General features: G+C 35.6%; 2 protein-coding genes across 2 annotated transcripts in view; both read left to right on the top strand.

Moving 5' to 3' along the window:
* Window positions 1–21,660, top strand: part of LOC140171673 (neuronal acetylcholine receptor subunit beta-4-like) — a 141,204-nt gene extending 119,544 nt beyond the window's left edge. Inside the window, 6 exon segments of the mRNA XM_072194966.1 lie at window positions 11,987–12,126; window positions 15,554–15,598; window positions 16,691–16,800; window positions 18,710–19,421; window positions 19,424–19,717; window positions 20,475–21,660. Of these exon segments, the coding sequence (XP_072051067.1) occupies window positions 11,987–12,126; window positions 15,554–15,598; window positions 16,691–16,800; window positions 18,710–19,421; window positions 19,424–19,717; window positions 20,475–20,621 (1,448 nt within the window). The 3' untranslated portion in view covers window positions 20,622–21,660.
* Window positions 6–7,840, top strand: LOC140171674 (neuronal acetylcholine receptor subunit alpha-2-like). The gene is made up of 5 exons (XM_072194967.1): window positions 6–170; window positions 1,707–1,751; window positions 2,204–2,313; window positions 2,692–3,688; window positions 5,283–7,840. The coding sequence occupies exons 1-5, from the start codon at window positions 6–8 to the stop codon at window positions 5,430–5,432; spliced, it is 1,467 nt and encodes a 488-aa protein (XP_072051068.1). The 3' UTR covers window positions 5,433–7,840.
* Window positions 21,661–22,051: the final 391 nt, after the last annotated feature.

Here is a 22,051-nt window from a genome sequence, read left to right as displayed (position 1 = left end):
TCAATATGTTTCCCGTTTTCGCTTTTATAGGTTGTGACGCTTCCGATGCAGAAGAGAAACTATTTGATATGCTCTTCAAGGATTACAATCGACTCATCCGCCCTGTACAGAATACTTCACAACTTGTATCAGTTGACTTTGCTTTGACTATGTCACAGCTTATCGATGTGGTAAGAAACAACAGTTACAAATTGTTAATGTTCTCAGTCGTCCAGTTGTAGTAACATGAAATTTGGAATTGAATCAAAATACTGGACTTACTATTTTTAGCAAGTATTTTTGATTCAATTTCAAACAACAGTTACGGCTGAATAAGATTACACTGAATAAGAATACATTACGTTATGTAAGTATAGAACCTCATAATAATAAAGTACAATTTACCTTAGAACTACGTAATATTTACTAAATTATAACTTTTATATATTTTAGTAAATATTACATAGTTCTGAGGTAAATGATACTTAATTCGCTGTCGTAGTGCCCGTTAGAACATGACCGTGGATAGGTCAACTGGATCACGCTTTTTTTACGAACCACTGGTCTAAATGATCACAACACAAAGCCTATAGCATATCAAATTTTGGAACAGGTGTATAAGCCCAGGCTTGGAGCACTACGACAGCGGATTGTTATGAGATTCTCTACATAATGTCATGTAAAAATTTCTCATTGTGTAGATGTATAATGTATTAAAATGATTGGTACACTCATCAATTTTGAAAACAATTATCAGAATTCATAGACTAATGATATTTTATGGCTACAATAACTTACAATTATGTGATACTTCTATTGTATTTTAATATATAATCGGTGAAAAGTGATGGTATTTGTCATTTTGGATTCAGCCTGTATAAAAGTTGACAATAATTATAAAATTAAAAACCCTATCGTTATATTTTGCATTTACTGGGTGTAAACATTAAATATGAGACACTTTTAGCACAACTAAAGTTTACGTTACGTTATATAAAATGATTTCAACAAATCCAAGGAAAGGTGATGTTGACATACCTCAATGACGTTTCGTGCTGTATCACAACACTTTCTCAAATTGAATGATCAGCTTTGACCTTTCTCGTCGGTTGCTTCCTATTGGTAGCTGACGTAGATGGCACTGTTAGTATGTACGTCAGCTATCAATATGAAGCAACCGACGAGAAAGCTCAAAGCTGATCATTCAATTTGAGAAAGTACTGTGATACAGCACGAAACGTCATTGAGGTATGTCAACATCACCTTTTCTTGGATTTGTTTAAGAACATTCAATATGATTGTATTTGGACAGTCTTGATGAATCTATTTGCGAATTCACAGGCTTTGAATTATTTGGGTGATTAAAATTTAGTTCTTACATTCTTAGATTAGGGCGGACTGTTGAAGTCCAAATCTAACAATTCCGAATTCCGCTTCCACTCACTCTCTGACATGAAAATTCCCCGGATCTAATTGGCATTTCTTGCTATATAACTATACTTCTAATTTAGTCGCTGGAAGCGAGCGACAAAACATTGCCTAATGAGATGAGTAATTAGACCGTTTTGAGTCAAAAATTATGTTCATTTTATCGTCCAACAAATCCCCGAATAGGTTGAATTTCTTTTTCTTCAACTTTCAAAACGTGATCAAAAAATAATTACATTTTGAACTCAAATTAAAATACAACGCTAGTGACATTGTTTACTTTTATTTATCATTGCTAGGATGAGAAGAATCAAATAATGACGACAAATGTTTGGCTAAAACAGGTAGGTCTAATAGGTATAATCTAATAATCAAGGGAACACTTTTTTTTTTTTTTTTTATGCAAATAATCCAATGAGTCTCCCCAACGAGCCCTTTCCCCAATGTAAATCTCAACATTGCGACCTCTTAGCCCCAACCCTTATCCTACCATGACCCTAATCTTATCACTAACTCTAACCTTAAAACTTAACCTACTGGAGTGGCGGGCTCCGGCAGTTATTACAATTTTGATCTTGACATGCTTGAGAGATGGTGACGATAAAAAACATTAATAAAATCAAAGAGTGTGCACGTGATATCTCCTCACACATGCCTGTCAAATCATCATGTTACGGAATTTCAACATTATTTTGTTTATAGACAAAACTTTTCTTTATTTTTATAAGTTTAAAGTTGCTTCGTCATGTTTTAATTACGTCACAACTAACTTTTCATTTGTGTTTTGCACGTGCAGAGTTGGACTGACTACAGGTTGCAATGGAATACCAGTGATTATGAAAACATCAAGGTCCTACGTGTCCCATCGTCTAGTATATGGTTACCAGATTTGGTTCTCTATAACAAGTAAGAAAATTATATGAAAACCATATTTATAGCATTAATAATATAAAGCTCCCGTCTCATTCTAAGTTGACCCAATAGGTCGATTAGTTTTCTGAAGTAATGTACGGGAATTAGAACAACTGGACTATTAATGATTGATTTTAATAATTCTTTCATGAGGTTCTTTCATTCATTTGAAAGGACATTGAGTCCTCTACTCAATAACAATAAAATAACCATAAAAGTACAAATTTATTGTACTAAACTAAATTACTTAATATATTAAAGTATTTAATTATAGTATTTTTAAATATATTAAAATATATTAAACTAATTTGAAATAAGTTTGTAACTGCAACATGTCACGTGACTCGTCCTCCATTTCAATTTTCTTTCTAGTGCTGATGGCAATTACGAAGTGACATTAATGACAAAGGCATTGTTATCTTTCGATGGAGGAGTCTATTGGTTACCTCCAGCGATCTACAAGAGCGCCTGTACGATTGACGTCCGGTATTTCCCGTTTGACCAACAGGAGTGCATCATGAAATTTGGATCGTGGACATACGATGGAGCCTTAGTAGATTTGAGTCCGAGCAAAGATAAAGTAGATCTTGAAGATTATTGGGAGTCTGGTGAATGGGATATTATTGACACACCAGCAACCAAAAACACTGTAAAATACCCTTGCTGCGACGAAATTTACACAGACATCACATTCAATTTTATCATTCGGAGGAAACCTCTGTTTTATACCGTGAATCTTATTCTACCGTGCGTACTCATTTCATTTCTTACTGTTTTGGTATTCTACTTGCCGTCAGATTCAGGAGAAAAAATCACTCTGTGTATATCTGTACTTTTGGCACTTACTGTGTTTCTACTGCTGATTGCCGAAATTATTCCTCCAACATCACTTCTTATTCCACTCATTGGACGTTATTTATTGTTTACTATGATTTTGGTGACATTGTCTATTGTGATAACAGTTATAGTATTGAATATTCATTATCGAGGACCCAGCACTCACGTCATGCGACCATGGGTGAGAAAGGTGTTTCTAGATACACTTCCACCAATGCTTTTCATGAAGCGACCAAAGAAACCAGAAACGTACTGTAAATACAAAAGTAAATTCAAGCACACTGAAAGTTCAGCAAGTTATGTTGAAATGAAAGATGTAAGCTTGCATCATAGAGACGTTGAAGCAATGGCTGGTTATAACAGAGACATATATGACAATTACAGCTCAGAAAGATACGGACTCCAAACTTTCTATGATGGCGATATAGACCCAGAACACCCAATTAGAAAGTATGCTAGGGAATTCCAACAGGCTGTAGGAGGGGTTAAATTTGTTTCAGACCATTTCAGAAATGAAGATGATTTTCACGCTGTAAGTATGATGAATATTGTAATTTTCCCAATTAATTGTTGTTCAACTTATTTAGACTTTACCAGTATAGGTCATGAAAATATCAATCAAATGGGGTTTAAAACCAATCGGGGTCTACTTCTTTATGTTTAATGCATATTCAGAGGTATTCTGTACAAAACATTGCACTATTCCATTTAAAATCAACACTTTCTCTGTGGAAGATTTTGGAAATATGTTCCACAGTAGAAGTATGAATTTCAATCGAATTTAATGCACATTAGACAGCTCCATTTGATTTTCATACACCCTCCGAGAATGATTCAGCCTGAATCGTACACAGAGTGAGATGGAGGTGAGTTTCAAATGAAGTTGCCTAATGTGTAATCCATTTGAAATTCATACTCCCCCTGTGGAGCATACTTCCAAAATCTTCCACAGGGGTAGTGTGGATTTTAGATGGAATAGCCCATTGCACCCCCAAACGAACAACAATTATATATAAGCGGTTTTGACCACAATATGTGACCGTACACCACGAATGAGCCGTAAATGTCCTCAATTGTATTCTGAGTTACTGTGTAAAATGGGCATGAAGGTCATATTCATAGGTATTTCAATTTGGTGCTACGTGTATCTCATTAAATGAGGTACACGTAGCACCAAATTGAGGTACCTATGAATACGACCTTCATGCCCATTTTACACGTGGTGTACGGTCACATATATCATGAACAAAATGTGAGTAACCTGTTCTGAAAAGATATGATGTTATCCTCGGTTCATGTCCGGTGTCTACTACTATCGCCATACCATGCCGAATTCGACAACATTGTCGTGCGATAAGAAAATATTAAAAACGGAAGTAAAACTTATGCAAAATTCGGGAATTATAGTCAATTTAAGGTTGTCTGGTTCAACAATCGTTGAATGGGCCTTTAAAGTTAGTCTTACATTTTGAAAACATAGGTAATGATAATAAATACTCGTACTTAAAAATGAATTCGCCTTGAAGTTACCAGACGATCCTCGCAGTTTACCTTTCTTCAAGTCGTCAACCTTTATTAAACTAAATGTACGTGGTACACGACAACATGTAATCATGTAAAGAGTTCATTTCTTTTGCGACTGATTTCCCCGGCAATAGAAATAACATTAATTAAACGTACATCAGAACACAGTCCCATGAGGCTCTGCGATATTCTCAACTGTTTTGATCAATTTAGAAACAAATTATTGCAATTGTTTTGCTTGGATTGAAGAAATAATTATAGCCTCAGAACATTGTTGATTTAATGAAATTGAACAGCGTCTCATCTGGCTTGGAATAATCTTGTATTTCATATGGGATGGCTCAAATGTTATCGACATGTCAATTCCTTGCAATGAACACGCCGTCTGTCTTTGGATCTTGGTGTTCCTTTCAAGAAACTTAAACTAATTTGAGCACATCAAACTCCCGATATATGAACTCTCTCTTATTATTTATTTTCTCTGACCTCTGGCCTAGTTATCAGAATTGAAGTCGATATTTACGTTTACGTTTCTAGCGCTTAAATCAACGGTTTCGTTATCTTTAGTGGACACTAAGTTATCCTTTTTGTTTGTTTTCCAGATGACAGACGATTGGAAGTATGTCGCCATGGTAATAGATCGTATCTTTCTCTGGATTTTCCTGATTTGTGTAATTTGTGGTACAAGTAGTATCATATTATCGGCACCTTTAATCTTCATGCCAATTGTACCACAATCAAAAGCAAACTGACCTACCTACATAGATAGAGGCTGAGTACTTGAAAGCAGTATATTTGTATGTTGTATAAACATACCAAGCAATGAATTGTTGTGTATATGTGTTTACCCGAAAAGATCACAATGTAATGTAATCACATTTACTGAGCTGCTGCATTATTTATACATTGCAAGTACTATACATTATTTTGTGTATTTTAAATTTCTAATGTTGCTATATCAAACAGATATTGATTAATTTTACATAACTTGACTAGACAGCTTTTGAAATCAAATAAACAGTTCTTGAACAAACTATTCCTAAAGATCATGAAAATATGAAGAAAACAGTTAATTTTTCCTTCGTTAATCGACCATTTTAGTAATTCGAAAGCCTTGGCTAATTTACCTTTTCGTTAAATCCCATAAGCCTTTGCGAGTACACAACGACTTGCAATGCGCTGTAACGATGTTCGCTAAACGATGTGCGCATCGGCGCAGATCGGCGTGATATCTCAAGACACTCAGGTGCACTCGCAAAGGCTTATGGGATTTACCGAAATGGTGAATCTAACCCAGAATACGTAATCGTCGATAAGCACAGCGTTACTGCGCAGTTTATTATACGCATGAGCAACCTGCAAAGGATTCTGGGAGTTATCGAAAAGGTCAATAATTTTTATACTAACATCTACACCTCATTCCTAATATTTTTACGAGGGGCAACTCTTATACTCTAAACCTATGCAAATAGCCAAAAAGTTGTATTACTTTACCTAGAGTGTACCAACTGTTGAGTGTACCTATGTGATACTCACTGGTTATCCAGGTAATTATACTGCTTTTCATCTAGAGATTGGTGGTGACCTCACAATGCGTCTCTGTATCTGATAGAGCATTACGGTTGTGCCCCATTCATATGCGAAAGAATTATGCCGTGATTACGAAAACGGCGCGCACGTTTCGAATTTACGCCCTAAACACGCAATGACGTCACTACCAATCACGACTTGAGGCCGCAGAAGCCACTGGTAATATAACAATGCATTGTGTGTATTATCTCTAGGAAAAGCAAGTGCAAGATGAACTCCTCGCAGACCAAATTATAGTATCGTCTGCGAATTCGTATGGCGAATTTAAACACATTTATAAGAAAGTCATAGAAGACAGTGGTCTGAAACATACTTGTATTTTCCTTTACCAAAAGGCCTCTCACTAAGCAGGTGAAAATTGTTGAAGAAAAAATTACTTGTTCATATAAGTAGTTAGGTATGTTGATAAAAGGGTCGAATTCTGCGGGCCAGTAGGTCTGCATTCAATTTACAGACACAAAGTGTCTGGAGGGCTGCATTTTATTCACTGCCGAATGGTCACCAGTTTATTCATTGCAACCTCAAGCAATTTAGTAGCAGTATTTTGATTGTTGTAAAGCAATATATTTTATAAAGTGCTCTTTTTTTCCAATGTGTGATTGCTTGCAAAGCCGAATTTTGTTTCTGGTATCGAGATTCAACGGAATGGTCAATAATCTGGCTTATTATGATTGGTACCCAAACATCCATTCTAACAATATTATTTATTTGAGAATTTAGCTTTATATCATTTACATGTGAAATGATAAGGCTGACATTATTTCCGTTTAGATGCACTTTGGTGTGGTATAGTAAATATTGTCGTTGAATATTTGGTGATTATTGATTGTATTTATCTAAATTAAACTTGATCATAACTGTTCAGTATCAAAGATATATCACAGTATCAATTGAATATTTATTTGATTTATCTTGGAAATTACAAATTGTTATAATACATTTTTGAACAATAACAACATAAATGACATGTGTCTACCTGTTATTATAATTTATATTTGGATGTAAATTATCATACGATGCAAATGAATAACCATTTTTCATATATTTGATTAACTTTTTAATGTCATTATCGCAATCGACAACTTCTGTTCCCGCCTGGGACTATGTAAATTTCTTTTACAAGTCAAAGTCAGTAATTAATACTGTCGGAATAAAGCAAATACCCTAAACGTTGGCCTAATGGCGCTATGGGCTCCCTTGACATAACTGGAATTTTAGACACAAACTAAAAGTACCCTCCTATAAAAATCACACCAGCCTTAATTCTTGTTGGGATTTTTAGGAGGAGGAGCTCTCTACTGTCCGCGCTCTTGCCGACGATGAGGACGTGCAAAGAGGATAACTTACTGCTCATAATGCCAATAAGATGAAACCTTGTATCTTGCGCTGAAAATGGCATTTTTCTTCATTTGGTAATAACAATTGTTGATAAGTGATGATGCTAAATTATACATATTGAATGTTGAATGTTCTCAAAATTGTGTAAAGCTGAACAAAATTGTAAATTATAGAGAATTATTGTAAAAGGAATATTAAATTCAGAGTTCTCGAAGCTCTTCTACATGTTTCAGTATGAAGTTAATACTCCTCTTTGTAATTCTTAAGATATAATATAATTACTATTCAGTTACTTCGTTTTCATCAGTATTTGGATTGATTTTTATCTCCTCTCTTAGTTTCAAGCTTAAAATAAAATCTGCAATATTTGCATATGGAATTTACGTCACCATTGATGACCACAGTGCGCGTAAATATAGCATTGGATTGCATTTCTACATATGAGTTTGTACATTCATCACTGAGCGATCTAGCGATCGGTTTCTAGCCCATCAGATAGTACTCCTTTTCTATCTTAGCTATCTTATTGGTGAAATACCAATCGCCCGTCGCTCACCAACGGAGTATTAGGACGCGATTCATTTCAGGGAAAAAATTATTATTTAGAGGCTGCCGACACTGAGTGGTGTAAGAATGAAGTATAATAATGGCGACTGGTGTTTATTTGAGTCCGGTCTTACGACGTGCATCTCAATTCGCTGTCGTAGTGCACGTTAGTAACCATTGGTTACTGCTCCAAGCCTGGGCTCATACACCTGTTCCGAATTTTGATATGCCATAGGCTTTGTGTTGTGATCATTTCGATCAGTGGTTCGTAACAAAGAAAGCGTGATCCAGTTGACCTAGCAACAGTCATATTCTAACGTGCACTACGACAGCGAATATCCGAATTGTGGACATTACCTAATATTACGCATCAATATAGATCAAACTTGTTTGAACCTTAAATGTACAAAATACATTTGTTACGATGATCATTATACACTCTATAGTTTCTTGCATGTGCAGTTTTATAATCTCCTTTCCCTTTTCCCAAGACCCATTTCAGTTCATCTTTTATTGTGCACTCAGAAATTGAATGCACATACTTTGCTATAAACAAACATAAGATTCCACTAAGGCTCGAACCAGTGACCTGGAGTTGAGGATTATGAATTGTCTACTTGCCACGCATACTTGATATATAACTCGGTATGGAATAACTGAATAAAGCTAGTAATAATAAATAGCGCCGCTTGTTTTTTGGGTTTTTTTACGCTCATGGACTATATTGTGGGGTCAATATTTTCAACTTGATAGCAGAGACTGACAGCAACATTTTCACTTAATTTACTTGATCTTTACCTACACATCTGTTTCTCTTTTCTTTCCTACTGGCTTGGGCATTTTGTTTGAGCCCATCATGACCCGAGTTTCCCATCAGGACAATCAGGTCCATCAGAACCATCTGGACTATCACCCATGGTCCCATCAGGACCCAAACGTGTCTCCGCACGAACAAACTAACAAACAAAGAAACAGTCCATTAAACTTTTGATTCAAGTGTTCTTATGTTTTAAAATATAAAACAAGATGTTTATTATTGATATAGCTACATTCCTGCAAATAAAGTTGATATCTAAAACTTATCAATGTAGTGAAGAGGTCTACCAAGTCAGGTGGTAGTAGTTTATTTCGTAAAATAATTTTTTTTAAAGCGGTAAATTGACGACGTTTTATATACCTCATACCTGATTCTTTTTGTGTTGCTATGAAACCCTTATTTGACACCCCCGTAGACTAGCAGAATAAAAACCAACACACTGGCTTACAATGCTTCAGCAACATGCTGCAATCATATCGCTCATGGACTGCATGGAAAAATAGCTTCTAGTTCATTCTGCAGAGTTTACTTTTATTTAATACAAACTGATGTTATATGAGCTTCTTTAATTGGAATTTTTTTTTAATCAAAGACAGATTTAGATCAACCTCACATGATGTTACCAAAAATAACGCTTGCCGTGGTTGGTCAGTGCGTACGTGTGAGCAAGGTAATCAAATTAATCAGCCAATCACATTTTCGTTTTGTTAGTCCTCGCTTGAGGCCACAAGCTTGCACATGCGCGAGAAATGCATATGCGTCCCACATATCTGTCTTTGATTGATCACAGAGCAATCATTTGTTCTTTAAATCGTAACATAATACACGAAATCCAGGTAATGTTAATCTCTCTCACAGTTTCTATTTTCATTACTTTATTGCGACATTAGTTTTCAATAAGCAGATTGCACGAATGTTAAAAATATGAAAATAATGAACACTTCATGTCATGCAGCCTGTATATGAATCAGACACGTAGAATCTTTTGTATGAGGTATATAAAATATCTCTTACAGCTTTTTACCTACTATCTGAGATGCTGTCACATCTTCGCTTATGTCTTCTAAATATAAACTGAATTTACCGTTCGTTCAAAAATCGTTACGCAAAATTATTGTTGCCTATTTGGTCAATTTTCAAATCACACCTTTCACAATATCCCGGATGTCCCATTTTCTTGTACTTTATTTTACTACTCACAAAATGTAATGATCAAACACTAATCTATGTTTGTATTGTTTTGTTTTTTGAGTTGTGTTTAATTTTGTTGTATTCCCTTTCAATACTAACAACATATTTCAATGGCTTTTGCTATCCAATGTAGCAAAATATCACTATCGTATCTGAACATCTTGGTTTATATAAAAAGAACGTGAATACGAATCATCTGGTCTGTGGTATAGTCATCAAGAGAACACATATCATTAACCTGTCACCATTTTTTATGAAATAAAGCTTAAAAACAGATTAAATTCAACATCACATCAACTTAATTATTAAATTTTAGAATATAATACAAACTCTTTCAACCCTATTCGCACAACACAACTTAGGTGTCCATAATAATGCAACAAACAACGTGACACGCGAACTAGTCATTACAATAATCATGTTTTCGCATGCCCTTATAATACACACGTGACAGCATGATACCTTGGATATTCGGTAAATCTTTAAAGGTTTATCGCATGACATGAAATTATTCAATAATTGCCATTATTTTAACACTCATGTAAATGATTTTGGCACTTACACATTTATGGTATTCCGTCGTATTTCTGGACGAATCATATCGTTATCAGGCGTAAGAATGAAGCTGTGAAAGAGACTAACTCCGAAAGTAATCTGGAAACCGCTCAGGCCATCTGGAATTTGATATACATTAATCGTTATAATAAGGATTACATTTTGACTGTGAACGTTGTTCATTTGGTGTTTCTATTTATTACATTTCATATTCTGAAATTGTTTAAGTCTGTTCATATTAGTGTACCGGTATTCAGTAATTTGTGATTTAATGCTGATATGTTGGTGGTGTTTCTAGAAGTTGTGCTCGGTGTTGCTCATTTACGTCTATTTCATTAAGACTGACTCTAAAAAGTTTTCTGCTTCTAAAAACACTATCAATGCATCTACTACATTCCTTATAAACCAACAAAAGGGCAGGTCAATTTTAATGTTTATAATACTTTCACAGTCAAATGTGTATTCATTACAAAGTGTTTTTAAGAAAACAAAAAGAAGCTCGTACAACATTAGAAATAAGAGTCCATTTTGTGCGATGAAATTGCCGATGCTGTTTTGTCAAAGAAATCAGCCTTTTGGAGCTGATAGTGTGCTGAAATCGAACAACATTGTAGCGGTGTGTTGGTTTTTAGAATGCTACCAGGTGCCCACATTTTCACCAAGGTAATTACCGAAAAATGCATTTTTGTTTATAATTAAGAAATAGCAAAATAGCGTCGTTTCATTGAAATGATATTCGTATGTACAATATAACAATCAAGTATTATAATGAAGACGAATGCATACTGAATTCTCGCTATTCACAATAAGGGCGCCGCCAGCGGTTTGCGATGTAATCGTGATGTATCATGGGAAAAGGTCGACATCAAGTCCGCGCAATACGAATATTACCATGCTATTACATAGGAACACGTGACAATATTTTTTAGTTTGTCAAAATAAAGGTGTTACACGCGAATCGATACTCAATAATACTTAATAATGTGATTTGAAATGTGCACAATTAATTTTTTCTCTATCGATTTGCGTGTAATACCGTTATATTGACAAACTAAAAAATATTGTCAAGTGTTCCTATGTAATAGCATGGTAATATTCGTATTGCGCGGACTTGGATGTCGACCTTTTCCCATGATACATCACGATTACATCGCAAACCGCTGGCGGCGCCCTTATTGTGAATAGCGAGAATTAATAAAATCTTATTACGATAAAAAAAATTATATTTAATCTTCATATAAACTGTTGATAATCTTTGTCATTATGCAGGTATATATGCTTCAGACGCAGAAGAGAAACTTTTTCATGACATTTTTCTAAACTACAACCGACTCATCCGTCCTGTTCAGAACAACACAGAAATTCTTAATGTTGAATTCGGCTTGACAATGTCTCAGCTCATCGATGTGGTAAGAATTGACAATAAATGATAATTAACTTTATATCCCCATGAGTGCTACATGCTCATTGGTTACAAGTAGACTGTAATGATTTATTGATCCAATCAGCAGCATGGTAAAAATGGTGGTAGGGCTGACAGAATGGTCGACTGCAGAGCCGTCGGATAACGCTTTTTCAATGGGAAATGAACTTTGCTGCTTGGATGATGTCACGATGAGGTTAGCATTTATTCCGTATTGAAAAGCGTGTTCCGACGGATCTGCACTCGACCGGCCTCTGAAGAGGATTGAGCTTAATATCTAGAAGCTGTATTTTAATTGGTCACTCAGATTAATTTATCGCGTAATTAACCAATCATAGAAGGGTTTAAAGGGCTTCAAAATATATAGGAGAGAAATAGAAATATGAAACGAATCATATCGAACTTGGGGCACTGAATTTTAATAATGAATTCAGAGGGATTTTACTTCGCACATTATGTAGATGACTTCTCCGTTGCTTAAAGCCATATTATAACATTTTCATACAAAATAGATTAGCATTTCTTTGCCATAAAATGTTAGTTTTACTGTCAGATATATCCCTTTTATTTTTGAGCCGAACAACTACGGCAGAGCAAAGAAAATTGGAATTTACTACCAGCGCATATGTCGCCAATACGTACCACTCCTTCGGTCATGTTATGGTACGGCCCTTTGTTGTGTAGATCACCGTCGCGCACGCCGTGTACGTGCTGTGTGTTATGAACATCGTGTATGCGTTCGACTAATAATTCCATCGTAATAATAAAACGCTGATTCAGGCGTTTTATTCAAAATCTCGGATTTTGACAAAACTATAGCACCTAGAGTCTTGATTTTTTCAGGGTATATTGGTTTAATAAAGTACAATATAATCGTGTAAAAAATTAATTTTAAAAAATCAGTGAGGGCGTCCTCCTCAGCAAATGTTATAATATGCTTTAAAGGATGTCTCCGGCAATCACAGCATTATGCCTTATATGATAGAAAATTAATTATCATGCACGAATCACGTGGTTTTATTTGAAATAAACTCATATTGACCATAAAAACGAATTAAAACAGCCGTCTCTCAACACGCGATATTCAAAATTCCCAGGCGCCGAAATTGTCCAGTGCAATGACGTCCAAGTAATACAATGAAGGCACATAATAATTGAGCACAAATGACCATGACGTCATTGCACTAGACAATTTCGGCGCGGGAATTTAGAATATCTCGTGTTGAGAGCGGGCTGTTTTTATTCGTTTAAATGGTCAATATGAGTTTCTTTTAAATAAAACCATGTATTTGTACTTGATAATTATTTTCCTAACATATAGGCAAAATGTTGTGTTTGCCGGAGACATCCTTTAAGCTATTGTAAAAACTTCCGATTTTACCCTTAATTTTAGTCTTTTTTCCCTAACGATACAATATTAATTGTTGATGAGTGGAAGCTTTTGATCATAATATAATATATAAAAGTGTCAATATTTTTCACAATATTACAGTGCCATGGTGCCCAAATGACTCGCTTGACATAAATTGATAGTTTAAAAACGAATCCCTACGTCCAAAAAGTTTGAATGTTTTAGCAAAATCGGGGGAAACAAGTTTTTCTTTGAGATTTTCTAGGACATAGTAATCCCCATATAGGTACCAAAATGGCTGACCCAATTATTAGGTACTTTTACAAAGAGGGACACTTCCGGTTCCGGCTGCTATGGGCTCAATGGGCTATTCTATTCAAAATCTACCATCCCGTGCGGAAGATTTAAGAAAATTGAATTTCTAGGCTTAATCATTTTGAAACCCATACTCCCGATGTATTATGACTTTACCTATTATGTTTCACAACTGGAGTGAGTATTTCAAATGAAAGTTACCCAATTGTCTGCTCTATTTAAAACCCATACTCCCTCTGCAACATACTTTTGCCAAGTCTTCCACAGGGGGAATATGGATTTCAAATGGAATAGCCCAATTTAGTTTTCTTAAAATTGTGACAAGCAATGAATTACGATGCATAACCATAAGTGCACCGCCTTTGGGTTGGCATTATTTAAAACAAAGCCCATTGTTTGCACTAACTGCTAATGTTTTAGGAAGCAACATTAACATTGAAAATTATTTTTAAAATGATGAAAATGCCTTCTAGGTATCTTTATATCAACGTACACGTTACATTGATGTTTGACAGCTAGTTAGCTAAGGCTGTTCCGGAAACAACAACAATACTTACAAGGCTACAAAGGCAGCATGATAATGCTAATGTATTAGTAATAATAACTTCTTGCACTTCTTATCTTCTGGCCATCGTATGCGGAACCAATGTCACTATTCTACAGTTGTGTTATACCAATGTTTTTGATTATCTTATTTAGACCTTACAACCTTGATAAAATATAATAGTACTCAGGGTATACATTCTCGAGCTGTATTATTAGAACTATTAAAGGGGCGCCGCGGAAGGTTGCAGGTTCGAGCCCCGGCGACGCCATCGTGTTGTGCCCTTCAGTAAGGCACTTTATCTCGATTACTCCTCTACACCCAGGTGTATTAATAGGTACCGACATTCTAAAATGCTGGGAAGGTAACAGACTCGCTGTAGAAGAAGTGTAGCGATCCCCCTACAGCAACATTACATGGAGGAGTCTGGCCCAATCGCCAGTGAAAGAGAGATTGGCACTCCGATCACTGTTTATACAGGATCGTCTCCTTTAGCTTTACCTTTATCTTAGAGGGGCGCTACCGTTTATTTTATTCGTACGTAATTTCTATCACGTATGTGTAAGGATCCCATTTCTTCTTTTAGCTCTAGAATTCAGACACAGGTTTATACTAATACCATTTGAGCACGATTCGCAGAAAACATTTTTTTTCACAAACACGTTTTCATATGAAGACCTGAGCGCAAGAAGACCGTAAGTCCACTTGGCCCCTCAACATGTATACACTAAAGTTACGTATAGTTTCTTAGGGTTTTATAATGTTTAATACATGTTCCAGGGTGAAAACATCATGAAAGGTTGTGAAAGATTTGTTTTGCCCACTGAACATGTATAAAACAATACCAAACTATACGAAACTATACGCAACTTTAGTGTATACATGTTGAGGGGCCAAGTGGACTTACGGTCTTCTTGCGCTCAGGTCTTCATATGGACATCGCAACATGTTGCAATGGGCTATTCCCAGTTGAAATCTATACAATCCCAAAAGCTCCCTATGGAAGACATGACCTAAATGGGTGGATCCATTTGAAATATACACCCCTGTGTGATAAATTAAGGTCACATCTTCCATAGTGGTGTATGTATTTCAACTGGACTAGCCCAATATTAAGTATGATGCTTTAATTCCGTAACTAAGATGTTGTCTCTCTTTCTTCATAATTCTTCATCCATTCGTATATTGTTTTATTGTTTACAGGATGAGAAGAATCAAATCATGACGACCAATGTTTGGTTAAAACAGGTAATGATTAAACTTTTATATATTGAGACTGAAAATCACACTGAAAATGCAGAGTCACGCTGAAAAATTATACAATAGATAATACCACTGATATGGCACTGAAAGGAGTTCTTTTGTCATGAGATTAATGTTTATAATCACACTGAAGATTGACTGCAACACTTCTGGAAATGAGTGGCCATTCATTAACCCAACTGACTGGTCCTATTGGGCCATGCTAGTATCGTTATGAAAAATAATCCCTAGCCACACTGAAAATACCCAGAATAACAATGGAAATGGCTAGAGTAACGCTAAAAATGGTTTTCAGTGTGATTTTCAGTGTCAAACTTTCATATTGCGTTCTATTACTTACTCATGTTACTACAATCCTGGTCAAAATGTGCTGGGACATCTATGGAAAAATCATGGCATAATTTCCGTTAATTTAGACGTCCTGAAATAGCACTTGTTTCGTGTCACGCTTTTAACCTTTCCCAAACCTCCCCTTTTCCCCACCAGTCAATGTTTGGTACTGTTACGAGCTCATGAGCAACATGACATGATTCAACATTCATACTCGCCTATATCAAAGCAGCCAATCAGAAAAGCTCTCAACAAGTGATACGCCTATTGACTTACCTATAATTGTGGAGCATTATGCTTTTGAAAAATCTCCCAACACTTTTGGCGAGCATTGTAGATGCAAACCGAAATACGAAACAAACATATAGCATACATGTAAGCAAGCAAGATAAACGCAAGTGTTTTTGTTTTGTTTTGTTTTGTTTTGTTTTGTTTTGTTTTGTTTTGTTTTGTTTTGTTTTGTTTTGTTTTTGTTTTTGTTTGTTTGTTTGGTTTTTTTTTTTCATTTACTAGACATATTGATATATCAAACATTTACACATACGGAAGTGCTGAGGCTATTATCTACAATTAAAAGACACACGTGACACAAACTCAACTCAAACTGTGGAACTGCCACCAAATCTTACCACCATCCCAATCATTATCACTGATTTCGTCGTCATCGTCGTTTAAAAAATGCTATTGCTCATCAAACTTGTATTGCGACTGATGCATCATTGCTTTCTTTATCTTGCAAATTATTAGGGCTGGACGGACTACAGACTGGAATGGGATGTAACTAAATATGAAAATATTTCGATTCTTCGTGTTCCGTCGTCTATGATTTGGTTACCGGATTTGGTTCTCTATAACAAGTAAGTGTATACATGGTAAAAGGGAACAAAACAAATTAGTTGCACAATATGTTACTGTTAAATTTTAGTAACATGATATTTTGTACCTAGAGTGACTATAAAATGTGAATGTTTAACCTTTTATTTAGGGATAAATTACTGTTTTAGCCCTCGTCTTACTTAAGGTGGGTTGTATCAACTACTTATTTTGAAATCACTGGATAGAAGAGACCCATAGCTACCCTTTGGTACAAGATAGATCAACATTATTTGCTTCAAGTTCGGTAGTGACGTCAATGCTTTTTCGCAGTTGCGTCACAAGCGTGCCGACAAGCCAACCTTGTACACGTGCATGTACGCACTGTGCGATTATCTTTACGCGCGCAATTCGATACTGCCGCCAGCGAAATACGCACGTCACTACCGAGCTTGAGGTGAACCCAAATAACAGTAGGATTTGTTTTAAAATCTATGGTATTTGGTACAACATCAACCCCGTAGTAAACCGTCGTATAACCAAAAAATACCAAGACATTACTGTTAAAACATTAGCTCAAGTTTCATTTCTGTCCGCCTTTATAATCAAGCTCAAAAAACAGATTTGCTGTGTGATAGGAATTCATATTATCTTTCTTGATGGAAAACAATAATTGTTACAGTTTTCAGCTGCTACGCTGCTTTTCATCAGACTTGCAACTAGCTTCTCCTTCTTTTCTATTTGTACGACACAGTTTGTTTCCATCTTCTCTTTTCGTGGTGTTTCCCCTTGGACATGTGATTAACAGTAGCCACATTAGGAAAGAAGAAGCTAGTTGCCAGTCTGATGAAGAGTGTATTTATATTTAAGTGAATAAAGACATTTTGCCTGAGATACAATGTCAAAAGATAATTTTTTGTTAAAGTCTGATGAAGATAAATCCAAAATGGCCGCTTATGCAGCGGGTGAAATTCCAAAGTTGGTCAAATCTTAATAAAGAACCATACCAACGTATTTCTCTCGTCATAAAAATATAGAAAAAAGTATAGTTTGACCTCTCTCCGATGTACAGTTCTTGAGGTATAGGGGAAAGGTCAAATGTCAAATTTGGATTCCACAGGGGACAAAAATGAAAAATTCTAAGAGTTTGATTTACAAAATGGTCTTAGATTACTCCACTTGCAAGAAATTAAAAAAATAAGATGCCATATTTCAGATGGTTTGTTACCTTGGTAATGCAGCAAAAGATCAAAATCTATTGAGCCCTGTTGACATTGGCAGAGTTTGTGCGTTACATTTGTGATGTAACAAAACATCCAAAACAATGCAACTTTTCTCAATTTGATTCATTTTTGCCAAAGGAACAACCAGTTTTATTACAATTGGAGTATTTGTCAACTCTAGACGCCTGTGGGCCCCTAATTATTTGTTCAAATCCTAACAGTAACATGTAATTTCTAACAGTATAATAAGTCCAGGTCACGTGTTTCAGAACTGACAACCATATTATATAAAACATGGAATGTAACTCAAGAGCTAACCTTTTTAGTAGACCTAAATCCTTCACAGCAATTCTACCAACTTAAATGGGCTATTTCCAGCTGAAATCCATACACCCCCAATAAAAGTCATGACCTCAATCTCCCACGCAGGTGGTGTAGATTTTAAAACGAGTCACCCATTCAGGCCACACTCCCTGTGACCATATTTTCCATAGAGTGGTGTATCGATTTCAATTGGAATAACCCATGGAGGTCAGCCATCTAGGCAGAACTTTTATCGTCCCTATGAAATATATTTCCTAATTGAAAGGTTAGGGAATCCATGCACGTATTTAGTAATGCGTCTCTGGGTGCTCAGTCAGCATCTGATGGGGAGTACCAAGGTCCCTTTGTTTAATAAACGTAGGTTATTTAATAATTTTGATTTTTATTTCTCTTCTGATCTTTTCAGTGCTGACGGAAATTACGAAGTCACTTTGATGACCAAAGCTTTATTATATTCTACTGGCTATATATACTGGTTACCTCCTGCAATCTACAAGAGCTCCTGTAAGATCGACGTCAGATATTTTCCATTTGATCAACAGGAATGTGTCATGAAATTTGGTTCTTGGACCTACGATGGAGACTTGGTAGATTTGTTACCTATGACAAAGAACGTTGATTTAGAGGATTATTGGGAGTCTGGTGAATGGGATATCATTGAAACTCCGGGAGAGAAACATACTGTGAAATACCCTTGCTGTGATGAGATATACACCGATATCACTTTCAATCTCGTGATTCGTAGGAAACCTCTGTTTTATACAGTGAATCTTATATTACCGTGTGTACTCATTTCACTCCTTACTGTTTTGGTATTTTACTTGCCATCAGATTCAGGAGAGAAAATCACATTGTGTATATCAGTACTTTTGGCACTCACTGTGTTTCTACTGCTGATTGCCGAAATTATTCCTCCAACATCACTTCTTATTCCACTCATTGGACGTTATTTATTATTTACTATGGTTTTGGTGACATTATCTATTGTGATAACAGTTATAGTTTTGAACATTCATTATCGGGCGCCCAGCACTCACACCATGCAACCATGGGTGAGAAGGGTGTTTCTAGAAATACTTCCACCGATACTTTATATGAAGCGACCAAAAGACCATCAGAGAAACGTTATACTAAAACGAAAGAGCCGGACTACTCTCCTCCAAATTACTTTGAAATGAGAGAAATGCAGCATCACAGAGACGTTGAAGCAACGCGAAGTAATGGCAGAGAAATATTTGATAATCACCACCCCGGAGGGTACAGACTGCGAACATTGTCTGATGAAATAGGTGGTCTAGACACAGGGTGCTCGAGATCACCTGTCTTCGGAAAGTATCCCAAGGAAATTAACCAAGCAGTTGATGGTGTGAAATTCATAGCCGATCATCTAAGAACCGAAGATGATTTTAATGCCGTAAGTACCTGGAGACTAATGACGGGTCCGAAGTTGGATAACTGCTACCAGTCACATTGTATGTACTCAGTTTTGAAATGACGTCCAATTGGTACATGTTATGTAGATCGGTTCATGGTCTTGTTATATGAAACGATATAATGTAGCTACTCGCGAGAATTGATTGACTATTAATTTTAGTCCGGATAAATTAATTAATCTTGTTCATTTTATTTTACTTTTTTACTCTTTACTTTACTTTTTTTTACCATTTAATTATTGATATATTTAGCATTTGTCATTCAGCATTTGACAAAACGGTTTCAGTTTTGGAATAAAGGTATTATTTCCAATATCCGTCATGCATCTATTTTGTTTATATAGCACAGTCTTTCTATTTAAACATGTAATATGATATGATAGAGGCACGACAGCGGTTTACCAACACTGTCCCTATTATTTATTCTATGTTTGACACGGGATACAGGATAAACAAGTGAGGATATCCATGATAACGTGATGCAATATTTATACTAGTACTCTCAACCTCTATAGAAGATTAATTCAGTCGTATCAATACTATAACTCTCTTAAACAAGACGCAGAATTTCAATTTTTTGATATTAAGGCATAAGTTTGAACACAATAAAAATAAGATTTATCTAAATAAACAAACTCATAAATTAAAATAAAAGTGCTTTTTCTTACACATTTTATGATGTTGACGATAATTCATGATGTTATAGGTAACTTTGCGAATTTTGTTTTTCTTTTTCAGATGACAGAAGATTGGAAGTACGTTGCCATGGTGATAGATCGCATCTTCCTCTGGATATTTTTGATTTGTGTTATCTGTGGTACCAGTGGTATTATATTATCTGCACCTTTAATATTTGCACCACCTGTTGCGCAGCAACAAAATTAAATGAATTGCAAACCCCATTAATGTGGCTCACATAACGGGTGTGATTGGAATCAAACGATTTGTTCCCGTCATCGCCCATTTTAGGACCACGATGGCCGAGATGCTAATAAAAAAACACGAGCCTGAAATCAAGGCTGAGCCTGTCATGCCGGTCGGAATCTAGCTGTATTATAAAGTTGATGAAGTTAGCAATTTTGTGGATGACCTAAAGTCGAAACATTTATTTAGAAATTTAGTAAAAGCACAGCCCTTAACGTAAACGATTAATGAAGAATCATATGTAAATGAGCCATTTTTACCATTTTGTAAAGGGTAATTTCAGAATAGCCATATTAGCGGAAACTGTGAAGTTACAATAAAATTGAAACCATTGTGGTTTTAATTTATCTACATTTGCAAAGTTTACATTTTATATGAGTTGCAAAATGGAAAATCAACTCGTATGATGCTGAGCAGACATATTTGAACAAATGGAGTATTAGAACATATTGTTTCAAAACATAAAATAGATCAATTTCATTTGGTAATTCAGTTTGTCCAAGCGTTGTAATCATAAGATTGAGTCTGAAACGCGTGTCTAAGATTTTGAAAAAATATAGGGCTTGGGAAAAATCTTACTAAATTTTTGCTGGCATCCTGTGAATCCGACCCATATTCATGACATTGGTCTCGGGTGGTGTTGTGAAAAAGCAAACTTATTTCGGTTCATAGTATGAACTTCATACAATACACCGGGAATATTAACCAATGCGTTGCTGTTTTGATCAAATGACTTTTTTTGTTGCTGTTATCCATTAATTACATGGGTGGTTGTATGAATGAAATAACCATGAATTATGACAAAAATAACTAGTCTGCCCAAAAGAAGATTCTCACAGCATCCCAGCATACTCCATGCCACTTATGTAAACTTTTACCTTTTTCAACTTGGCCACACACAGGCGCCAGGAAATGATGATAATGTTCATTAATGCACAAATAACAAACTTCACACTCGAATGGATTTGTGCATCTATCAGGAACTATCCTTTTGTTATGCTATAATCAGTCCCAGAACAACGCCAAATATGGATTAAAAGACCTTTGACCTTGGATGTACAACAGCATGTTATGATCTAATGGGAAAATGTGCACATCAACAAACACCATTTCTATCAAAAAGGCAACGTCTGATATAATTTGAAACCACATAAATTACTAGAGTTGGTTCTTCTCTTGGATTTGGACCAAGCTTTAGAATATCGAATGTTGCGTTTTGAAATAAAACAAACCAGAAATTTATCACCCATTGTAAAAGATATAGCACATGTACCGAATACATGTACATACATCGGCTGACCTTGTGGATTTGCTGGCCCAGTCACGCTAACCACATAAGGAGATTATACGATTAACCTAGTGCAGCTATTGTCATAGCAGGGTATTATTAT

This window comes from Amphiura filiformis, chromosome 15 (assembly GCF_039555335.1).
Source record: "Amphiura filiformis chromosome 15, Afil_fr2py, whole genome shotgun sequence".
NCBI classification, from domain to species: domain Eukaryota; kingdom Metazoa; phylum Echinodermata; class Ophiuroidea; order Amphilepidida; family Amphiuridae; genus Amphiura; species Amphiura filiformis.
The sequence above is the reverse complement of the archived record's forward strand: the minus strand, read 5'-3'. Positions and strand labels throughout refer to the sequence as shown.